The following is a 22,925-nucleotide window of genomic DNA, read 5'->3' on the forward strand; positions in this document are numbered from 1 at the left end:
AAACTTAACAGAACCAAAGTTTCCAAATCCATGTTTCAAAAAAGCTAGAAGTTTATAATTGTTTCTCCTTAAGCTTTACTAGAGTGTAAACATAGTGTTAGCATTTCGAAAATGACAGCCAAAGAACAAATTTGCAGCTGCAGATTTAAGGCTTGAATCTGAGGAGCTTCAGCCATGACCTGCATAATATTGGAATCACATGAAAAGATTAATGAGCAACAATATAGCATGTATTGAAACATGCATTGATGTTTAAATTCACGAATGAAAAATATTATCAAATACATGTCAAAAAAATTCATGGAATGGTTTTCTGAGTTTGGCCTGTCTAATAGAGCAGATATCGTTCCTGGTTCTAGGAAAGGAGTAGGCCTGTACCTGAGAAGGCCAGTAGTGAATATCGCTTGACACATGATTACATCTAAAGGATCCTCATGAACCTTAGAGCCTACTTATCTTGTAAGAGGGCAACCTAGTATAAAAGGTATAGTACACCCCTCCCACATAACATCACTCAAACAAAATAAAGATCAAGTTCATATAACTGTTAACCATCACAGATGAGGATATGAAACTATACCGATGGACATAGACGAAGCCACGGACTCAGCCATTGACATGAACTCAGAAAATTCAAAACCAGCCATAGACATATACTCCGAGGGATCTCTTGTAATGCTAGTTCCATCAAATTTGCTCAGCTGCTCCAGTAATATGAACTTTCCCTGATGATAACTGCAAAAGTGACGAAAATGATCATAGTTGCTCAACAGCATCATTACCAATCACGATTAATTCAGATACTTCTCGCTATTATTGAAGCTACAAGAAGCAGACATACAGATAGGAGGTTTTGCGTGTAATTTGACTAAACTACTGGCACTAAAAACCCGATATTATCATTGTTAAAATTGATCAGTATGATGTTGTTTAACCTTATTTAGAGCTGGAGCAAATACTCTTTGTGAGATCTGAAGATGCAGCACAGAAAGCCTTATTGTGCATTACAAACGAGTACTATGTGTCACTATGGTAAAGCCAATAAGACTTGGGTCTATGAGTTCACAAGTCATTGGACCAACCAGAAAGCCTTTTAACTCTCAGATTGAACATGTAAGAATACATATACATATGAATGATATGATTATTACACATTAACTGATGATGTATAGATGATTTTAATAGTTTAATTTATATTTATATATTTAAGTATTTCATTGTATCTGTTTGATGCTATCATGCAGAGATAGTATTCAGTTAGGGATTGGTAGCCAGAAAAATTAGCTGAATCCAATCAAGACACTCCATTTCACTGTCAACTACAAAGTGAATCTGGGTAGTCTTAAAATTTATATAACCATTACAGCCATTTAAAAATAGTTGGAAAGTTAAACCAACCCCTAAGAAATAATCAGATATTCAGTCCCACTTGAAGGTGGTGACATTGTGGACCCAAAAAAGACATTTTGAAGTAAAAAAGATAAGCTTAGTCATAAATTGGACAATGATAAATATTATGAAGAACAAAAGCAATATGATTTTGTGTTACAAGATTGTTTTAGGGGTCAAATAGAAGCAATAGAGCTATAAATTTGCTCAGTAATCATATAATATAAAAACACTGAGACATAAGGACATTGTAGAGATATAAGGTATAAGCAAATTGTATGAAACAAATCAAGAATCTGAGTGAAAATCCCCAGTGATTTCGCTAACAGCAAGGAATTAAGGACTTACACAGAGTTACATTGTCCTGAAGACTGATCTTTTTCACCTACACTGCTTCCGTCAACCTCTATTTCTTCCATGTCCAGCATGCCATTGGAGAAAACCGTTTTAAATCTATAGACAAAACAATATTGCAACAGAATATGTCATAAATTTTTCCAAACTTGAGGCTAGAAGCAACCAGACAAGAATGACCTATGATTATGTGAGTTAAGAATCAATGATCGTATTATGCACCGTCACTCATTAGACCCAACAAAATTATATAGTAAACTTGTCACAGAAAAAAATACACTAGGAAAAGCATAGCATTCGGTCTAAAAAATATATTTTTAAACTTACTTCTTCTTCTTCCCTCCAGCCTTGTCATAAGTACCTACACCTTTCTTTCTGTCCAGCAAAATGAGACTCTCCGTAAATGAACAGGTGAACCAGGAGCGCCAACGCCCACGAACACCAAGCCCCTTAGTCCTTTCCATCAGTGGATCATAGGACACTAGCTCTCCTTTCTTGGAAAACCCCAAAACATCCCCATTTTTCCTCAAGCACAGGACCCAGCCTAAACCAGCACTTGAATTGATGTCAATACTAACCACTTTGCTCCATGAGCTCCCCACAGTATATTCTCCCTTGACCCAGATCTCACAACGTTCCATTTCATTCCCTAGAGCGCCTCCTTTGAGTACAGAGTGAAGAACCGACAACTTGGAGCAATACTCTGCAACACTCAGATCTAATGTGCATACTTTGGCAAGAGCATCAGGCAATTTCATCTTCTTGAACTTCTCTTCCTCCACGTCAAAAATCAAAAACCAGTTTCTGCTGAAAGCAAGGGTACTAGCATCCCTCTCCCAAGCAACCCAGTGAACAGCACGATTGAGAAAACATTGAGACCACCAGTAGTCACATATGCAAATATTAACCAGACTGTCAGCAGACACGTACCTCCATCTACCTTCCTTAACCGAATACAGCTCAACAGTAGGAGGAGTCACATCATACACGGCATTTTTTTCGCGCATGTAGCTTATTCTCACCACCTTGTGAGAAGCCTTCCTAGTATCATACCCAAAGCCAAAAGAAGATATGTGGGCACCCTTAACAACATAATTCACTCTTGGCACAGGAAGTCTGATGTATTTGCGAAGCACGGGATTCCAAAGGATTGTAAGGTAGGTGTACCCAAACAGATCATCAGAGAGACATATCAGACCATTAACAGAACCAACCACACGGAAATAATTCCCAACTTCTCCAACCACAAAGGGGCAAGTTAAGGTGTAGCAAGGCTCAAGGTCTGATTCTTTTTGGGATGAATCGAGCATAAACATGTACTCTTCATTTTTCTTGGGAGCATTTGTGAATTGCCTATACAAGAGAAGAGAATTACCCTCGACTTGAGAGGAATTCTCGGTGTGGGTAGCCACAAACGAAGAGGAAGTAATGAGAGTGTTCCAGGGTTTGCACACACACAGACATTGGCCTATAGTTTTCACTGGCAGTTTTTTCCAAATTGTCAACCAGATTTCTGGAGGGATTTTAAGGGTTTTTTCATCAGACATTTTTGACAAAGAACAATATAATTGACCAACAATTGTTTCAGGCCTCCTCCAAAATCAGGTAATACAGTTATCCTGAAATCAATGGTTTTGAAACATGTATTTAATGTTACTAATACAAAGATTATACCATACTTAATTTAAACTACTTTAATACAGCACACATAAACATGAATTGCAAGGGTTTTTGTTTAGATTTTTTACCTTAAAAAAATGGACACCCAGATCAAAATCACAAAATTTAATAGTAAGAACACAATGTACAAGAAATCTGATTATGAATTTTTAAAAAATACTTTTAAATAAAGAACTGGGTATGGTTGAAAAAGAATAATTAAATGTATAAATTCAGCAAAATGAAAAAGAATAAAAATCAACAATTTTTTACGAATATATATATAAAAAAAATAAATAAATAAATAAATACACAGATCTTTTAAACCAAAAAAAAATCACAGGAAATTATCAACAAAAATATGAGCATAGTAAAAAAAAATAAACAAAACAAAATATCAAAAAAAAAAAAAAAAAAAAAAAAAAAAAAAACCTTAAATTTGAGCTATAACCTTCAAATACACAGAATCTGGAAAAATGTGGGTTAAGTCACTTAAAACACAATTTCAGTCCTTAAAACATAATTTCAGTCCATCAAGAACAACAACCAAGCAGGTTTAACACAAGCAAGTTCATATTTTCGCCAAAAACAGAGCATCGATACAAAATCCAAACTATAAGAAAATTTTAACAATTTCAAACTCAAGTATTTTGCACAAAAATATTTTAAGCTTAACAATATAGAAGGAGCAAAAACACAAATCAAATAGCTGGAAAATTCTATGAAACATAATTTTTTTTTATAAAAAGGTAAAATTTCTCCAACATTTCAAAATCTGGGTTGGAGAGAGAAAAGTGGTTAAGAGAGATACCTTCAGCTTGATTTTATGGAGTGTTTTTAAAGCTCTTCATTGATGAGTGAGAAAAACTGCAGATTTTTCAGCATTAGAAACAAAGAAAATTGGATTTCTTACATATTAAAAGAGTAATTTTTTTCTTACAGTAGTTTTGGTTGCCTTGGAGCCCAATTATGTGGGTGTACAGTGTAGTGCAGTACTATATAACAGTGGTCTGCAACTCTGAACAAAACAAGGAGAAAGATGGAAATGGCAAGGAGTGTGAGTCTTACTAAAAGACAAAAACAAATAACGATTCTTTTTTTGGCTTCGTTTGAGAAGAGGTATTTTAGTAGGGGTGGTAAGGATATCGATAGCGTATATGTTTGTGAACAATTCGCGAATAAGTTTTGTTTAACGGGAATTTTTCTATTTTAATTTAGTCTGATTTGATTTAATGTGATGATTTATAAAACTACTGTAATTGAATTATAATCGGATTTATACTCCCTATATTTCTATAGTTTACACTTGTTGTTTCATCAATTAAAGGTTAAAGTAACATGTATTACGTAAAAAGTATTGTTTGTGAGATAAAAAGTGATGGAGAGTTTGTATAATCAACCTATGTAAGACTAAGTGGTGAGGTTTGATAGATGCTAATGAGCAATCTCGGTACCCTACAGTCACAAAGGGAATCCCCGCCCCCCAACTTGCAAAAATTTCGAGTATCCAGAATTGGAGCCAATTACTACAAGTATGTCGATAATGTGTGGTTGGTGCACCTGGGTGCATCATGCGCATGGTACACCCGGAAAAAACATTAGGTATATTTAAAAGAATATGGGCGAAAAAAAGAACATTATAAATATTTATAAAGAACGCGAGCATAACATGTTCTTTAAGTTTGATTATTATGTTCTTTGAGTTTGAACTATATGTTCTTTACATTATACAATATGTTCTTTAATATATGTACATAAAAAAAAAAAAAAAATCACCCGAGTAATCAGGAAAAAGAACATGTTCTTTAATGTATTATCATGTTCTTTTTGTAAAGACTTTATGTTCTTTGGCTAGAGGTGATCAAAGTTAGACCGCCCTAGCCCGATTTTGGACGGGTTTTGGGCAGAATTTTTTTGCCCCCAAAATCAGGTTGGACCTGGCCCATAAATTTAATTTTTTGGGCGGGTTTGAGAATGTGTTTTTATGCATTTTAGCTTATTTTTTTTACTCGACCCGAAAAGCCTGCACGATCGGACCATTTTGGGCGGGTTTGGGCACAAAAATTTCGGCCCAAAACTTGGCTCGACGCGATAAGTGAGCTGTTTTTTAACCTTGGCCCGACCCGCCCAATAATCACATCTATCTTTGTCAAACACAAACATGTTCTTTTTTGTCAAATATAATGTTCTTTTTCAAACACGTTCAACCACTCGAGTAACCATGAAAAATAATATGATTGTTAAGACTTCATGTTCTTTGTAATGTCATGTTCTTATCAAACACAAACATATTCTTTTGTTAAACACGTGTATGTTCTTTTTCAAACACTAGAATGTTTTTTTTTTTGCCCATGTTATTTAAAATATGTCTACTGTTCTTTCCGGGTACACCATACTATTTTCAGTATGTCGAGGCTACCAGAATTAGGTTCACTTGTTTTAATTCTGCATAATAAATCAAGAACCCGTAGGTTCCAATCGGCATTTTTTTAACCCGCAACAGACACTAATTGGGTATCCAATTATCCAACAAATTTTGAAATACATAATTTATTTATTTTAGGAAAAATTGACATTTATTACCAGCGAAAGAACCTTGTCACATTTGTTACCTGTTTAATATTTTATTTTATTTTGCTACCACCTAAAATCAAATAATTAAAATTTCACTACCACTTAACGGGATCCGTTAAGTTTATTCAAAAAAAATTAAAATTAAAAAAAGAAAAATAAAGTAACCCAACCACCCCTCCACCTCACTGCTACCCCCTCCCCCTGCCGGCGCCTAGAGCCTTGGTCGGCGTGAACCCACCCCCACCCTACGCAGCCAACCTCCCCTCCCTTTTCCCCTTCTTGCTGCCCCCCTGACCCCCACCTCAAATCGAAAACCACCTCTTTTCCCCTCCCCCATTGGAATCGGCCCCCCCTCCCCGTTCTCTCCACCGAAATCGACCCCCTCCCCTTCCCCTACCCTTTTCGGCCATCCCTAACCCAAAACCACCATAAGCGAAACCCTAAAATTCATTTAGGGTGGTTTGGGGCTGGTGGTTTAGGATTATGGATTGCCGAAAGGGTAGGGGAAGGGGGGGTCGATTTTGGTGAGGGAACAAGGAGGGGGGCCGATTTCCGATGGGGGAAGGGAAAGGGGGTGGTTTCCGATTCGGGGTGGGGGTCGAGGCAGCAAGAACGGGAAAAGGGAGGGGGGGTTGGCTGCGTAGGTGAAATATATATTTTAAAGATTTGGGTGGTAGCAAAATTAAAAATAAATAAACAGATAGAAAATGTGACGCACGGTTCTTTTACTGGTAGCAAACGTCAATTTTCCTTTATTAAAATAAATAAATAAATAAACTTGTATGAACCTAGTTCACTAACCGCTGAAAACTTGATTTTCTCACCAAAAATAAATAAATAAATAAAATGAAACTGAAGGGAAAAGCCACATAAAGCAGTGAATAATTTATCATAATACTAGAGTACAGAGGGCTATTGCAAAAATGCCCTGTTGTTTTACTTACAGGTAGAAAATAAGAGCAAAATTTATCTATTTTTCCTAGAGTACCATTTCTAAAGGCTACAAAGCACAAGTTTGCCTCTAACTGGTACAGTCATTATCCATCTGAAGATGGTGTAATGGAAGCAAACAATTAACGAGTAGGAAGCAGTTCTGAAACTCACCGCTTCAGTGTTCAAGGAAATACTCCCAAATAAATCTGGATGGAAAATGTAAAACTGGTAGCATGATATGCCAATAAATCTTCTGTCTATGTCATTTGTAGAGATATATCTAGTCTTCAGATGTTTTGCGTGCTCTCTTGCTTAGTTTATCTTGTTTACGGTATCTTTCTCGCCGTTCCTCTCTCTGCCGTTTTCTTGACACCACCTCTTCTTTTGCCTTCTGAGCCTCCAACTTTTTTCTCTTTTCTTCATCCTTTTGTTTTCTCTTCTTTTCCTGCACACCAACAAACATCACAAATCAAGACTGTTTCAGCATCATAGATTAATATTGCCAAACCTTTTCTTGCTAGCTCAGTAACTTCAAGTCCATAAGTCATCGTACTAAAAATAATAAATTCAGTTTATCACTGACAACTTTAGTATGCTAAAAATACTCGAACATCTGCAGTTTATCATTGACCAACCACTGTCACAAATACAGACCTTGTGCCCATTCAAAAAGATTACTTTGGCCAGCAATGCAAACACAAACACGGGAACAGTCATTATTTTCCTATGTAAATTTAGGTCAATAGATCAATCCTTTGGCAACATCTACACAATGTTTGGAGCTAGGCGAAGGAATACCAAACTGTAGTTATACACAAATTCAAACTATGGACAAGACCATTCTTAAAAATGACAAAAATTACTGCTGCTGAAAGTCCGAGAAGAGTAAATCAAAAGGATATAACATTAATAGTTCATATTAGATTGAATAATGCATCAGCACAAAACGATGCAAAACTCTACAAGCATGTGTACTACTCTCATGGCCATCAATGTAAAGCATACCTTGCTGTGACGAATCAGCTGATAATTTTGAACCAGCTTTAGGGTTTTCTTCTCATCAGGTTCTGCAATAACAGGTCTCCTATCTTTAAGAAGTCCATTAACTCTTTTAGGAATATCTTTGGGCTTTGTTTTGAACGGCAGTGCTTGTTGCAGAGACTTGGGAATGATCAGTGGATTGAATTTCTTCGGTTGTCTCTCAATTGGCTGTGAAAAATATACATAAAGACGTGAAAATTCTAATTAGATACACGCATACAACCAAATATAAAAAGATTGTACAAGAATTTCTTGAAGCTAGAAGAAAAAGAAACTGTGTGGTTACCCTACCTTGTACAGAGAATCCTTATTGACAGGAACTGGAAGAGCCAGTTCTCTCCTCAATTCTGCAACGGTTTTCATTCCTTTCCAAGCTCGATCACGAGGTTGCAAAGCTGTTGTCAATGGATTAAAAAATTTTGGAACGTCCACATTAACCCATGTTGTGAAGAATACTACATCACTCATAAGGATCTTGTCCTCAAATGTGCACCTTGCAATCCCTCCCTTTGACGGGATGTCATCTTTCTTTGATTTATTGCCAATCACTTCTTTTGCAGCCTGCCAAATCATACAGCCTCTCATATCAGAAGAACTGCCCGTGCACAAATCTATGTCAAATATAACCTCAATTAAGAGGCACCAACTATCACACAACAGTATTCCATTAATATTATGTCTGCCTTTGCTTGTTCCAGGAGATTGTTCTCCTGCCCCCATCCCAGTTCCTGACCCCATCCAGCTTTGTTAAGAATCAAAAAGAATATCAAGAAGGGGGTGGAAATAGGAATAAAACAACCAATGAGAAATATAAAGTAGAAGATGAGAAGTTCAATTTCATTTTATGCCTGACTAGTTATAAGTCTTATAACATGGCAGGCAGCTCCACAATAAATATAAAAGAAATAGCTAAAGCCCAAATAAACAAGAAAAGAAACTCAATTGTTAACTACTACAAAGACTAATACCTACCACAATTTTCTTAAGTTTATTCCTCATTCCCTTACCTTTTTTACTTGTCCACGAATTCCACTGACAGTTCGAATTGCTACACCTTCATATTTGGCTATTTCAAGATCTGAAGTAAACATATTTTTGATATATGCTGTTTTCTTGTAGATCTTGCAAGGTTCACCAGTAAACTTTATTTTCTTCTTTATCTGGGCGGCATGGTTGAACTCTAATACAACAGCAGTTGCTGTGATTCTAAATGATGACTGAGAAATTTCATAGAACAAGGAGAAGAAATTAGAGCACGAAATTAATAATAAACATCATCAAGCAACAACTTCATTACATTATTCCAATCAATTAGAGATCACTAACAATTTTAATTGTAAAAAAAATGTCAAATAATGCTAGATGAATCAATGACCTCACCAACAAAGAAAAAACATTACCATAAAGCTGCTCAAGCCTCAAGGAAACTCTGAGTAAAACCACACAGGCACAATAAGAGGAACACAAAAGGCATTAATCTTAATCATCTCCAGCAAGTCTACCTTAAATTTCTTATTGATTTAAAATTATTACAGATTGGCTGAGAAGTTGTTTGAGAACTTTAATAGACCTGATAAAGATATTTCTGATGCTGCTACACTTAATTTTGAAGGCAATTTTCTTTTCAAATTGATTGATTAAAATAATGATTATGCCAAAAATAAAGCAATGGAGCATCACTGTATTGCCATCCCTGCAATATGGGATTCAACGTTGGATTGTGGTAAATGATAATAATCCTAATTTTAAGGAACAGATTTTACTTCATTCAAATTTGGTAGGTTGGGTGTTATAATTACACAATTTGAAACAAGATATTGATTGTGGTTCATTAATTTTGGGGATTTATGAGAGAAACGTGAAGGCTCAATCTAGGAGAGGATTGGCTATAGCTAAAATGGGGAATTTGAAGTAAGCTTATGGGGATTTCATGAAAGGGGATTGGAAGCTTGGAAACTAGCAAAGAGATCGAGGACTATCAAATTTGGAATAGCACTAACAGGGTTAGGATGTTTGGAATGAGCTGGGGATAGGGATAGGGATAGGGATAGAGGACTCAATATTTATATCTTGTTTGGCATGATAGTAGAATAAATTGAGGATAAAACAAAATATTTACAATACTGACCTTTTAAAATTGTATAATCTAAAGCTAATTATATATAAAACTCATCCTCTCTAACAACTATTGTCCAAAACCTCCACCACTTTCATGTGTAAAGCGTAAAGCTAGATTATATGCTCGTATTTGTAACATTCATTCTTCAAATAGTTAGTTTTTCAATACAGATTATTTATAAAAAAAAAATAATAATAATAAAAATAAAAAATAATAATAAAAATAAAAATAAAAAAATAAAAAATAAAAAACTTTGCGCTTAAGTGTAGAGGCACTAATCAAGCGAGTCAATCACGAGCCGAGGGGCTCGACTGGAATCAAAAATTTTTTACATGTGATCGCTACTCACTAAGCTCAAAAAGGCCTTGCTTGACTCAAGCCCATAAAAGTTTGGAGTCGAGGCTAGTCGATTTGCTCACGATTTGCTCATTAAAGTTTTGGTCCTTCCGGAATTCTTTTTAATTTTCTTCACTTGACATTTTTTTTTTTTAAAAAAATGTAAGCATCAATTCCTTTTTCTTTAAATTGTATATTAATAAAATATATTATTGAGTTACTCACAAGCCTATAGCAACTCGTGTTCATACACATTTCAAGTGGTATCAAACAACTATTCTTTATGTCTTAGATACTTAGACATAAACAATGGGTCAATTTGCACCATAAAATATGTATAAAAAAAAATGGGTAACATCTAAACCATACCAATTTACTTCTTTTTCTTAATAAAAAAAAATGAAATTCGGTGGCCAAACAAATTTATTAACTAATCAGGAAAGCTACTTTTAAAAAGTAGAAACAGTTTTCTAAAAGTTTGGCCAAACAGAACCATAGACTCTGATTTGTTCGACTTATTTCACGGATAAGATCGGACAAAATAAGTTCATACAAAATAAATTTATAGTAGACAACTTAATACAAACTAAATTTCTTAAGACAATCTGATTCACGAACAATATAAGTTCAAATAAAATAAGTCAAATAGAATAATATAAAGAGAAATAGAAATGTCTCACCAACAGCAAGTGCTACAAGAAATATGACCAACAAACCAAACTGCAAAAATTAATATATTCGACAACAAAACTATATATACTTCAAAAGGTAAGAACTTAACAAGTTGTCATAGGGTGGTGACTAGTGAGGTTCACATGACAGCCAATAAATAATTTTTAAAAATATAGGCAGCCTGATGTATAGGATATGCAAATTGCAACGCACAGTAGGGATACATGATATAGCGTATACAGTGCATTATCTAATTCACTGAGGTAGCTAGGGACTTGGGGTGTTGGTTCATAAAAATCAGGTACAAATTATGTGTTTAGAAGAAGCTAATCCCATGCAAACATGCATTGCTCACAATTATCTCCCACTGGCCCCACAAAAGTGGGCATATATTACCCTCCCCGACCCCCCGCCTCTTGCCAAATACAAATTTGATACCCAACCATTAATCAAATTTGCCAAAATGAATCTAACCTGATTGTTCGTTAGATTCTGTACAGCAACAACTCCAGTGTTCGGGGGAGCAAGAGGACCATAAAACATTGCAAGGCAGTGCATGTGCTCAGGGGTGTACTTGAGCATACGGACCCGACCATCACGATCCTCAATTGCATAAACAGGTATTGTCTGGTAGCGCCTCCATCCCATAGATACAATTATAGGATCCCTAGTCTTAAGAACTTTCTTATGCCATCTATGTCGTTTTAACCTGACCTGCAAGAGACAGTAATAAGAAAGTGTAATCATCTGCATCCACTGTTAAGATCAAAGATTTCGAGAAACTGCATCTAGATTCAATAAGATAGGCCATGCTCATGGTAAAAAAATCATTATATCACAGAGATATAGAATAAATATGTAGTGCAACAAAGGTGCAGCCGTGCAGACATATGTTAATTATGTACTTTAAATACATATTTACAAAAAAAAAAAATAAAGGATGGAACCAAAACAAAGCACAGAAATTGAATACATACCTGCATGTATCCAACATTCTCTTCCGCAAGGCTAATTCCTCCAACTAGGATAGGGTGTGAGGGGTCAAAAAACTCAACCATCTCACAAGGAACGGCTTGAATTTCCAATCTCACATATGTCCCTGTTCTAAAGCCCTCTATTTCTATCCTAGTGGCTTCATCCAGATCATTGAGCTCAGCTAAATTTATTTGCTTTTGAAGTTCAATTTCATCTCTTAACTGCATACACAAACATGAAGTAACAATTTTTTTTATAAAAAAATAAAATAAAAAAAATAAAAACAAGTGCTCAAATTCAAAATCAAATTCAATAGAAGGCCATCATTTCCACCTTCTCAATAAACCCACTATCATTGGCCTTGCTGCGATCAGATTTTGCCTCAGCTTCTTCACCAGTTTCTCCATCAGGTAACTCAGATTTATTAAATGTAATACTTGATTAAGGTAAACAAACAAAAAAAAATACTTCGTATATATATTTTTCAATCACTAATCTAATTCAAAGTAGAGAATAGAAGAAAGATATTGACGCTGGGATGCTATAGAAAACATTAGGATTGAAATCTAAGTAGCTACAGAAGCCACAAATTATGACAGACATAAAACTGATAATGCATATTAGATGCCACACAGCTACACAGAAATACAGAATACTAATCTTCAGCATCTGCTTCCTTCTTTCCTCTTCCCTATCTCTGTTCTTGAACAAGTAAAGACTGGAGAGACGAGCCTCATTTTGTCAACTCATTTGGCAGAAAAGATCAGTACAAACCGTTGTTTTTCCACAAGGGAGGATGTTTGTGTGTGAATGTGTGGAAAGTTAAATTGAGAAGTAAATGTAGGTGATTTAGACATAAACATTTTGAAAAGGATATTGGGAATCAAACTTTGCACGAAGAGCAAGCTTTTTCAGCTTGCGTTCTGCAATTATTGCATCATCTTCTTTCTGTGCCTCACCAGCGTTTACAGCTACACCATCCTCTTCACCTGTTTCTAAATCTTCAAAATCACCATAGACATCATCATCATCATCACCACTGCCGCCAGTCTCAGACACCGTAGCTCTTTGGGCCGCTTTTGACCAATCACCAGTAACAAAACGGTCTCGGATGCTTTGAACAACAACATCATCATTCCAATTCTTGGCATCCATATTACTTGTGGATTTTGAACAATCATCACCATTCACATCACCAGCACCCAGACCATCTGTCAACTTCTATTGCTCAAAAAGTGAACAGATACATCAGATTCAGGCATTTGATATTAATCAGATAAGATAGAAGTAAATCACCAATTCACTAAAGTACTCTTTCTAATTGACTCATAGTTCAATACTAATTTAGTTACAATTATAAGTATGAGATGTCTACTTGAAAATCTAAATTTGAAAGATGCCAGCCACAAACCTTGGCTCCCTCTCCCTTCGGTTTGAAGAAGTCATCATCTTCACTTTCATCATCACTGCTTCCTTGTGATTCACCTATATCAGATGCAAGATTTGGTATGGGTTTTCCATATACAAGTTGCATGAGATTCATATTCTGTCGGGACACTGTTCGTTCCAACAAAGAATCTTTCCATTTGGAGGCATTTCCAATATCATCGTCCACTAACACATAGAAGGAGAAGAGTTAGAAGAGAGATCACAGCATAAGATTGGCAATTTGCATTTATGGTATTAATGAAACATATGAATGGGGGACTCCTTTCTCATGACTAGATAGACTCAAAATCAGTTCTATCTGAAGACAATTTTCATGAATGTAGAACAATAAATCACTCCCCTTTGCCCCACCTCACCCCACTTCTCAAATAAATATATATGAGGAGATGTTCTTAGATGGCAAATGTAGTAGATGTTCACGTAACAACAGCACCCCACCAACACCCAGTCCCCACCTCCGAATCAAACAAATAAACAAAATCCTAAGAAATAACATGAACAAGCCACAAGAATACCCAAACATGTATTGATATATCTATATACATGCACAAGACACAAGCATGGCAATGTAGTAGATGCACACGTACTATTACACCACCCCCCCCCCCCCCCCCCCAAAATAAATAAATACTAGAATTAAAGAAATAGATGCACTAGCCAAAAGCATACTGGAAGTCTAGAACAATTTTTTTTAAGGCGAAGAGAACAAAGCCTAAATTAGAAACAAGCACGGAGCTTGCTCAGAGAAGTTAGTATCATCTTGCATACTGCAATAGTTAGGCAGAAGCTTCTAGGTATGTAAGAAATAGACGGGTTACACCAGCTAACAGCTTTAGAACACAAAGGCAAAAGAACCAAAAAGTCTTGTGTCTACCAAGAATTTATGCAGACTTATACATGATCAGGTTAACGCAATACTCAATACCCTTCTTTAGAGATTTTTATTTATTGTACTACCTTCGTTAATAGTTATGTGCAACTTTGGGGCTTGACACGGTCGCCAATGCAAAATTTGATAATGGTGATTAATGTATTATAAGGGTATGTAATTAAAGTAGAGAGAGAATGTTTGGATAATTAATTAACCACCCACTGCCACCACCAAGACCAGCCAACACCACCCATACCGCCTTCATCAACACCACCGCCGGCTTCACCACCAACACTACCACCCCCACGAAACCCACCACCACCACTCCCACGAAACCACCACCACTTCCCACGAAACCACCACCACTCCCAACGAAACCCACCTATACAAAACCCACCCCCACAAAAAACAAAACCCACAAAATCATCACCACCAATTCGACAAACCCGTCACTAATTGAATTTTTTGAAAGTTGAAGAAAGAGAAAGAAGATCTCAAATCCATGAAACCCACCACAAATTTTTTGAAAGTTGAAGAGAGAGAAAGAAGATCTAAAAAAGATGTAGAGAGATAATGAGATTGAAAGAGAAGAGAGAAAATATGGGGGAAGATGATGATGAAGATGAACCCCCACGAAACCACCACCACTACCAACCCCACGAAACCGCCATTCTCACGAAATCCCACCACGGAAATCCCGATGAAATCCCACCGCGAAAGCCCGACGAAATCCCAAACAAAAACCACCCCAAAATCCCAGAAATTATTGAAGTTGAAGAGAGAGAAAGAAGATCTATAAAAAAATTCAAAGAGATAATTTGATTGAAAGAGGAGAAAGAAAATATGGCGAAAGATGAAGATGAAGATGAATGAAGATGGTTTTGGGTTTCTTAAATTGAAGATGAAGAGTTGATGGATTAGATTAGGTTGGTTAGGGTGAAAATTGGGTGAGAATTAGTGATTAATTAAATCTGATTATAGTTAGTAATTGTGTTTTAATTTTTTAAATGAGGGTAAAATTGACATTTGACTAGTTTTTTTTACTAAAAGAGGAAAGAAATTTTTTTGTTGCACATAATGCTTAGCGGACAAAAATAGCAAAAGTTGCACATAACTATTAACGAAGGTAGTATATCATTTAAGTTCTGTGTCTTTTGCTTTCCTTAGACTTTATGCTCATCTGACTTTTCCAAGCAACACCCGTTATAGATCCAAGAAAAGGCGGACTGTTTAGGTAGGATAGATGGCAACACCCTTTATAGATCCAACATGTGATGATTGTACTCTTTATTTCATTTGCTTAACTTCAATCCCTAAAATAAGATTTGCTAACTTAATATATAGAAATTAAAAAAATTTGAAAAATAAAAACACTAGACTATCATATACCATTATGCTACCATGTGATACACAGCAACCCCACCCCTCTTAATGCTTATACTTTACACCTTGTTACCCTTAACATCAATACAAAAATTACCACACTAGAGTACATGGGAACATCCATACATGGTGTAGAACAGTAGAAGACAAACATGACATATTTCGCATTTTCTAATACTACAAGGACACAAAGCAACCACCACCCAACACCCCCACCCTAGGGAAAAAAAAACAATTCTTTGGTAAATTTTATCAAGATCTAATTAATTAGGTCACGTAGGATTTGTCCTAAATTTAACTAATAATATGCAACACCTCTTGACATAATCTTGTCTCTTTGGGCACCATCTTTCCCTCTTTTCAAGATACTCTCTCCATCCCACTAAATGACAAAGATTGCCCCATATCCCCTACATCACTTTTTTAAAAGTTTGTTCATTTGAAAGCATGAGGAGTTGTTGATTGCCTGATTCTACTTGCAATAATTTTTATACCCTACTTTTTGAGCTTTATCTGTCACCCTCTGTTTTTTTAAATTCTTTGTGTTCTATCTGATCTATCTTGCCCTACTTTCACTTTTGCACTCTACACTTTACTCTAATTTCTTAGCTAAAATTCTTTGCTACACTTTTCACAGACGGTTTGGAATGATGGTTCATGTTAACTGACCCTAAATCCTTTTGGAACAAAGGCTTTAAAGCTGTTGTTGTCGCTGTGGGGTTGTTGACTGAGGAAATACACTGTAAGGGGAATGGGAAAAACTCAACGGGACATCTAAAATAGGAATATGGGACATTATTAGTGGTACAGAGGGTGTACATGTAGGACAAAGGGCTTGGTGGAAAGAATATTCCAGCAAACTCACACTCTAGCATTTGGCTTGACAATGGGCTCTATTTCTCAGGCATTCAACTCTGATCACTCTAGGGGTTTGGGCATAAAATTCCCCTGCTTTGAGAATGAAAAAGATTAATGATGCAAAGTATGCTTTCAGTAGAAACGAATGCCCTTTTATGTCCATGTCCATGGAGATATACTTTCCAGGCCTTTTACTCATTTTATCACTGGAGAAGGAAAGTCTTTTTCAAAACCTAAAAGGGCATTTCCATATTTCAGTAACTACTATTAGTACCAAAGATCAAACCAATTTCAAACACAAGCTTCCACTATATAACATTATGTAACAACTCCTATTTATTAATCAAAACCAACGACATGCATGAAAATTTCTTTATCTATGTATCCAAGCAAAGATGACACTTATTACAACTCCAGAGGCCCCAACCTAACATCTTCCTCTGCAAAAATAATTATTGAACCTTGTATGTAATTGCATCATTTTTCCTTTTATAGAAGTTGGTAATTTGGTATTCTTGGCAAATTGCATTGATCTGAACTCATGAAAGAACAATAAAAACAATTCTACGTTTGGCCCAGAAAAAAGGGATAGAAGTAGGCAACAGATAATGAAAGGTCTACGGCTCTTATAAAGAATAGTAAAAATATCAAAGTTGCCACGGATTTAATGGCCCATGCTTGATAACCATCTAGAAAGTATCACCATAAGATTCTAAATCTTTCTATTCTAAGATCAATGCAGGTGAACAGCAAAGTGACTGCATATATATAATGCAAGGCTACCTTCCATATCTTCATCAGGCCCATCATCTTCAGAAGGATCTGTACCGGAACTTCCTACTTCATCCTCCTCCTTCCCGTCACTGTCATCATCATCTTCTTCTTCTTCTTCTTCATCATCGTCATCTGAATACTGCAGTCAAATTTTCCAAAGATGAAACTCTAAACTTATGTGCTAACTTGTTCACCAAAAACAAAATTTATTTACTAAGACTTCTTAACTATTAACTATATGGAACATCTTAAAGAGTAAAAAACAGGTATGATAAAGTAATAATTATGATAAGAACAAATTAAACGCAGACATGGAATCCTGAATTTGGAATACATCAAAATCCAAAGTTGGCATTTCATTATGCAGTAAACAAAATGATAGAAATAATTTAAAATTTCTGCACGAGTGTCAAAATTGTCATTATAATGCCACTGTACCGAATATAGAAAGAAAAAAAGATATAATAGAAAAAACACATTTTTTATGGCTGATTGGGGATAACAGCAGGCTTTCCTAACATACCAAAGTTCATGGTCTAGATAAATAGATGAAACGAATTTAGGAGTAACGGATATTAGGCTTAGTGACCCTTAATCATATATTTCACCATTGGATATCCCAAAGTCTAGTGGAAGCTTCTCTAAGTGATTAAGAAATGAGAAACCTTTCACTACGTATATGACAAGACAAAAAAGGTAAGACAATAAGCACTTGTGAAATTTACTGACACCAAATAATAATAATTTCAAATGAGGAAGAAAATTCTTCCAAGAGAGATTTATCAAGATTTCTAAATCTTTCATTATAGAGGAGCTTATGCCTGACAGCCAAAAGAGTGCAGGTATAGTATCAGAGTCCAGAAGAACAGTAAGCTAAAACCAATAATCAAAATTCTGATCAAAACCTTACAATAACATGGACCCTGACCAGCTCCCTACCCCTTAAAAATCAGCATAGAAACAAACAACGTGAAAAACATACTAAGTAACAATATTAAGTAATAGTGAAAGCTGCTTTAAATTATTAAAGCCTACTTAAGGAGAAGAGTTTGCAAATTTACTAGCTCCTTAAATCTTTAAGTTTATAAGGTTACTAGAACTACAAATATCAACTGTAATCTAATTTATAATTTTACTCTCTTATGAAAGGCCGTCAAGGAAGAGAATCCAGAGGGAGAGATAGGGGAGAACATATATAAGGAGGACAACTTGGAAATAGAAGACCATGACATGAATCCATATTTTATCACCTTAATCACAACACGTGTTAAAGAACAAAATACCTTTTCATCAGCATCATTATCGCTATTTCCGAATATCGCTTTCCTTCTGATCCTACCATCAGAGAACTCAACATGTTCCTTGAAGTTTTTCCCCAATTCCTTTTTAGCATCACTAGACCCATCTCCCAGATTCATCATATTGTTATTTTCTTCAGCATCTGTATCGTCATCTGAAGAATCTGAACTTTCTTTGTCAGATCCAGCAGCGTCATCATGTTCATGAATCCGACCTCCGGCAACAGGAACATCAGCATCACTTTTATCTTGTTTCTGGCTAAAAAGATTGATGAAGCGTTCTTGTAACTGCTCATCAATAGAATACTTCACATTCTGAAGCTGTTTTACCAACTCCTCACCAACATCATGGCGTTTTCCTAGTTACACAGGGTATGGTTGAAGAAATCAGAAGACACAGAAGTTTGGCAAAGCAACAACAAAATAATAAACATTGATAGCAATGAGAAGGGAAAAAACAGCAACTAAAGAGCAGACCTTTACGTGCAGTGCTCTCATTTTCATCAGCTCCTTTAGAATATTGTACAAAGTGGTCGTTTATGTTTATATAGACAGCATCTTTGTCATAAAGGAGGTCACCAACACCAGACATAGGAGCATAAAATAATTTTTCCTTGTCACGCAATCCTTTCTTTTTAGCAGCTGATGGTAAAGGACATGGATCAGCCAAGCTTGTAATGCTGGCCAGGTTATAATCACCGACACCAGCAATGTGAACCTAAAGAGAAAAATCATTTGATTTAGATTTATATAAATTGGTGATAACGAATAAAACCCAGATGTGTTTTGGCATGTCATATTCAAGCAAAAAAATTCAAAGTCACCAACTTTAGTTCCCTTCTTCAAATTACAACCCCGCAAATAACCATAAACTGTGACGTTCCTGTCACATTTCTTGTCTAGCTGCACTCTCTCCGGTGGAGTGACATCTTCAAAACGGTCTGCTAGCACATAAGGATGAGCAGTTCGCCAAGACAATGGATGAAATTTCATAACAGAGATGAATCTTGCAAGATTATGGATTTCACGCTTATTGTACCTGCATTTGGTAGAAACGATTTAGAAAAGACCCAACGCAATTAAACGAATATTATCTAAGAAAGGCAATAACAAATAAATGGTACTCACTTCTCATGAATAAGACCAGATAAGTAAAATAATTTGGCTCCATCGTATATTTCAGTCCAAAAACGATGTTTGAGACGCTGCTTTGTCTTTCTTAATCTCTTTACATCCTTGAACTTATCAAGGTGTGTAAGGACTCCCATAACTTTCGGAAATCCATGAACTTGCATGACATTGAGAAATTCAAATGTTTCCTAAGAGCAATAAAAAGTCAGATACTTACAATTGACTAGTTTGGATAAAATAACGAAAAACTAAGCTAAATCAAACAAATAAATACTTGCATGGCAAAGAAGTAGATATGATTCACTTGGAATTATTAGCTTTGCCATTAGATGGTTTTCTAAAGACAACACCCCTGTAATTCCAATTGAGAATAACATCTGAAGGAAAGCCTATTTTGTAGAAAAAGGAACAAAAACTCACCATTTCAAAGCCATAACTCCCGTCAATTAGAAGCAGAGCCAAATCAGCAAATTTCGCACAGTCAATCATGGCATTTATTTCATTAGGGCACTCCACAAATTGAAGACGTCTTTGTTTACCTATAATAAGAAGGCACCATATTTTAATCCATTTCAAGAAATCCATAGTCTTCATTATTTCATTTTTGAAGCTAAATCCTATCAAAAACATCATCATTCAAACAAACACCTAATTGAAGACAAACAAACTTGAAACATATTGCCTCATAAATTAGACATGAATTTAAGCAACTGTGAATCGAGCAAACCTGATACGATGGTAATTGGACCCCGAACATCAGGCAAATTGTGCCTGGTGTAATGTTTCACAAGACACTTAATCAGCAAAGACTTCCCTACCTACAACAAAAATAAAATAAAATTACAACACAAAAAAGTCAGCAACAATATCAACCCCCAATTATCAAACACATTAACACAAATTAAAATTCATCTAGTCAAATATATCAAAACCCCACCTGAGGAGGGCCATGAACTACAACAACAAAAGGCGGGGGATCGCCGATATTGCGGTCTATCGTCGGAATGTGAAGCTTCCGCTGCTCTTTCTCTGTGGAGCGCGACTGTAAACGCTTTGCTTTCACATTTGAACGGAAAGCAAATGCCTAATAATCCCAATTAAACAAATTTTACAGTAAGAACCAATATCAATATCAAAATGCAACATCTTAACAAGAACAAAATTTACAATTTCAAACCTATATCAGTATCAATTTACACCCCCAAAAAACAAAATTTCACGAAAATTAAAAAGGAATTCAAATGCAATAATCAATAAACCTTAGGGTTTCGAGTTGGGTTTTTCTTGGTAACATCAAAACCATCATCTCCCGCTGCCTTCTTGTTTTTTTTGGCCAATTTTTTGGGACCAGCTTGCCGAAACCTGTGAGATTTGTGAGACTGTTCTTCGTTACCCATTGAAGCTAAAACCCTAGATAAACCCTAATAACCTTTCTTGGTGGGAAAAGAATGGAGTTTTTGGGAGTTGAATATGGTGAGAATTGAAGAGAGAGAGTTGCAGAAATCGAAGATGGTGTAAATAGCAGAGTGTTATGAAAAAGGAGGCGGGTTTACGTTTGAGGTTGCCTTCCAACTCTCTTCTGCAGGGAGACGAGGGTAAACTCGGTAAGCATATACTTTACGAGAGTTACAAGTGGGGGTGTTCATAAATCGGTCCGGACTGACTCCGGATCGGTTTTCGGGTGTAGAAATTTATATTTTCGGATTTCGGTCTAGTTCGATCTAAAATCTTATAAAACTCGGTTTTGGGCTAGATCGATGCCTAAAACCTTAAATAATAGAGTGATTTCCATGGATATGGTTTAAAGAATTCAAAATTCCTCAATTATTCTACATTTTATCAAAATTCCCTACATACCGTCCATGACATCTAACCTCTTAAAAATTGATTTTTTTTTCCCTAGTTAAAAGTAAAACCGCTAATGTACCTTGCATAAAACCGCTAATTCAATTAGCGGTTTTATGTTATATTAAACCCACACTTTTTGTAAGGTGATTTTTTTTACTCAGATAAACCGCTAATTCAATTAGCGGTTTTGTTCTACCAAATTAAATAAAATAAATAAATAAATAAATATTTAAATAGGATAGATGACGTGGACGGTATGTAGGGAAATTTTATAAAAAGTAGTGTAATCGTGGAATTTTGATTTCTTTGAACAATATTCATGGAAATCACTCTAATAATGGTTAAGATTATCCTTAATAAGTTTAGAAAACTTTAAATTTATAAAAAATAAAAAATAAAAAGACGTTAAAGTGTAGATTTTCCTTTACTTCTTTCGAGTTTCCATAAAATTAATAAAAAAAATTAGAATTCTTTTAAAAAAAAATTCATAAATCAGTCCAAAGCGGTCCTATCTGGGTTTTGGACCGATTTGTTCTGTCCGGTCCGGATTTAGTCCTTGCTTAATCGGTCCAATCTTCTCTTTGACATGACTACCTATATCGCGCATTTGCCACCCTAGTTATTTTTTTTTTCAAAGTTAGAAATAAAATTGAACTGAACTTATTAGAGTTGAACTGAACTGAAAATAATCTGATGAGAACAGGGCCTTAGTTGCCCTCATCAATGTTAAATGCCTTTTTTTAATTATTAAAAATAGAGTACTAACAATAATGAGGCCAACATATACAATAATAAAAATGTACGTAGTACTTTGTATATATTTTGTGCTTATTAAGGTTTATATTTTGGCTAAAATGCATAAAAGTATGTCAAATTCAAGTTTTTACTTTGTTTTATATTAGTAGACCGGAGATTTTAAAAAATTATAAATTATGAAACTTATGAAATCAGTAATTTGCAAAAAAAAAAAAAAAAAAAAAAAAAAAAAAACCTCTTTGTTTTTTTTTTTTACTAGAAAGCTGATAGGCCCCGTAAACTGGTGTGGCCCAAGGCTCCTTGTGTTTTTTAAGTATTATACTTTGGCTTTTGCAATATTCACATACACTATCTTGACCAATGTTAGTGCTTTATACGTAAACATAGTCAAGTAGGTACATGCTACATCTCTCAAAAATTTATATTCATTGATAATTAAATATATCATTGATTAAAGTTTTGCACTAGCAAATGTATAGATCAAAATAGGAACTTAAAAAACAAG

General features: G+C 35.3%; 2 protein-coding genes across 3 annotated transcripts; both read right to left on the reverse strand.

The window, feature by feature from the left end:
* Positions 1 to 500: 500 nt before the first annotated feature.
* LOC145582511 (F-box/kelch-repeat protein At3g23880-like) lies at positions 501 to 3,357 on the reverse strand. The gene is made up of 3 exons (XM_081639496.1): positions 2,071 to 3,357; positions 1,738 to 1,842; positions 501 to 735 (listed from the first exon to the last, which is right to left on the reverse strand). Exons 1-3 carry the CDS (start codon positions 3,288 to 3,290, stop codon positions 555 to 557), a joined length of 1,506 nt encoding a protein of 501 aa, XP_081495622.1. The 5' UTR covers positions 3,291 to 3,357; the 3' UTR covers positions 501 to 554.
* Positions 3,358 to 6,823: 3,466 nt separating this feature from the next.
* Positions 6,824 to 21,406, reverse strand: LOC145583307 (uncharacterized). 2 transcript variants are annotated; one of them, XM_081640534.1, is made up of 18 exons: positions 21,076 to 21,406; positions 20,754 to 20,900; positions 20,544 to 20,634; positions 20,237 to 20,355; positions 19,814 to 20,004; positions 19,514 to 19,724; positions 19,163 to 19,403; positions 18,671 to 19,044; positions 17,397 to 17,526; positions 13,464 to 13,666; positions 12,928 to 13,270; positions 12,386 to 12,480; positions 12,055 to 12,273; positions 11,552 to 11,791; positions 8,958 to 9,167; positions 8,242 to 8,511; positions 7,915 to 8,118; positions 6,824 to 7,354 (listed from the first exon to the last, which is right to left on the reverse strand). In XM_081640534.1, the coding sequence occupies exons 1-18, from the start codon at positions 21,211 to 21,213 to the stop codon at positions 7,190 to 7,192; spliced, it is 3,591 nt and encodes a 1,196-aa protein (XP_081496660.1). In that variant the 5' UTR covers positions 21,214 to 21,406; the 3' UTR covers positions 6,824 to 7,189. The 2 variants fall into 2 exon arrangements, with proteins under 2 accessions (XP_081496660.1, XP_081496659.1); XM_081640533.1 differs by having other exon boundaries at positions 12,928 to 13,273.
* Positions 21,407 to 22,925: the final 1,519 nt, after the last annotated feature.

Source organism: Chenopodium album, chromosome 15 (genome assembly GCF_948465745.1).
Source record: "Chenopodium album chromosome 15, dcCheAlbu1.1, whole genome shotgun sequence".
In the NCBI taxonomy this organism is placed as follows: Eukaryota; Viridiplantae; Streptophyta; class Magnoliopsida; order Caryophyllales; family Amaranthaceae; genus Chenopodium; species Chenopodium album.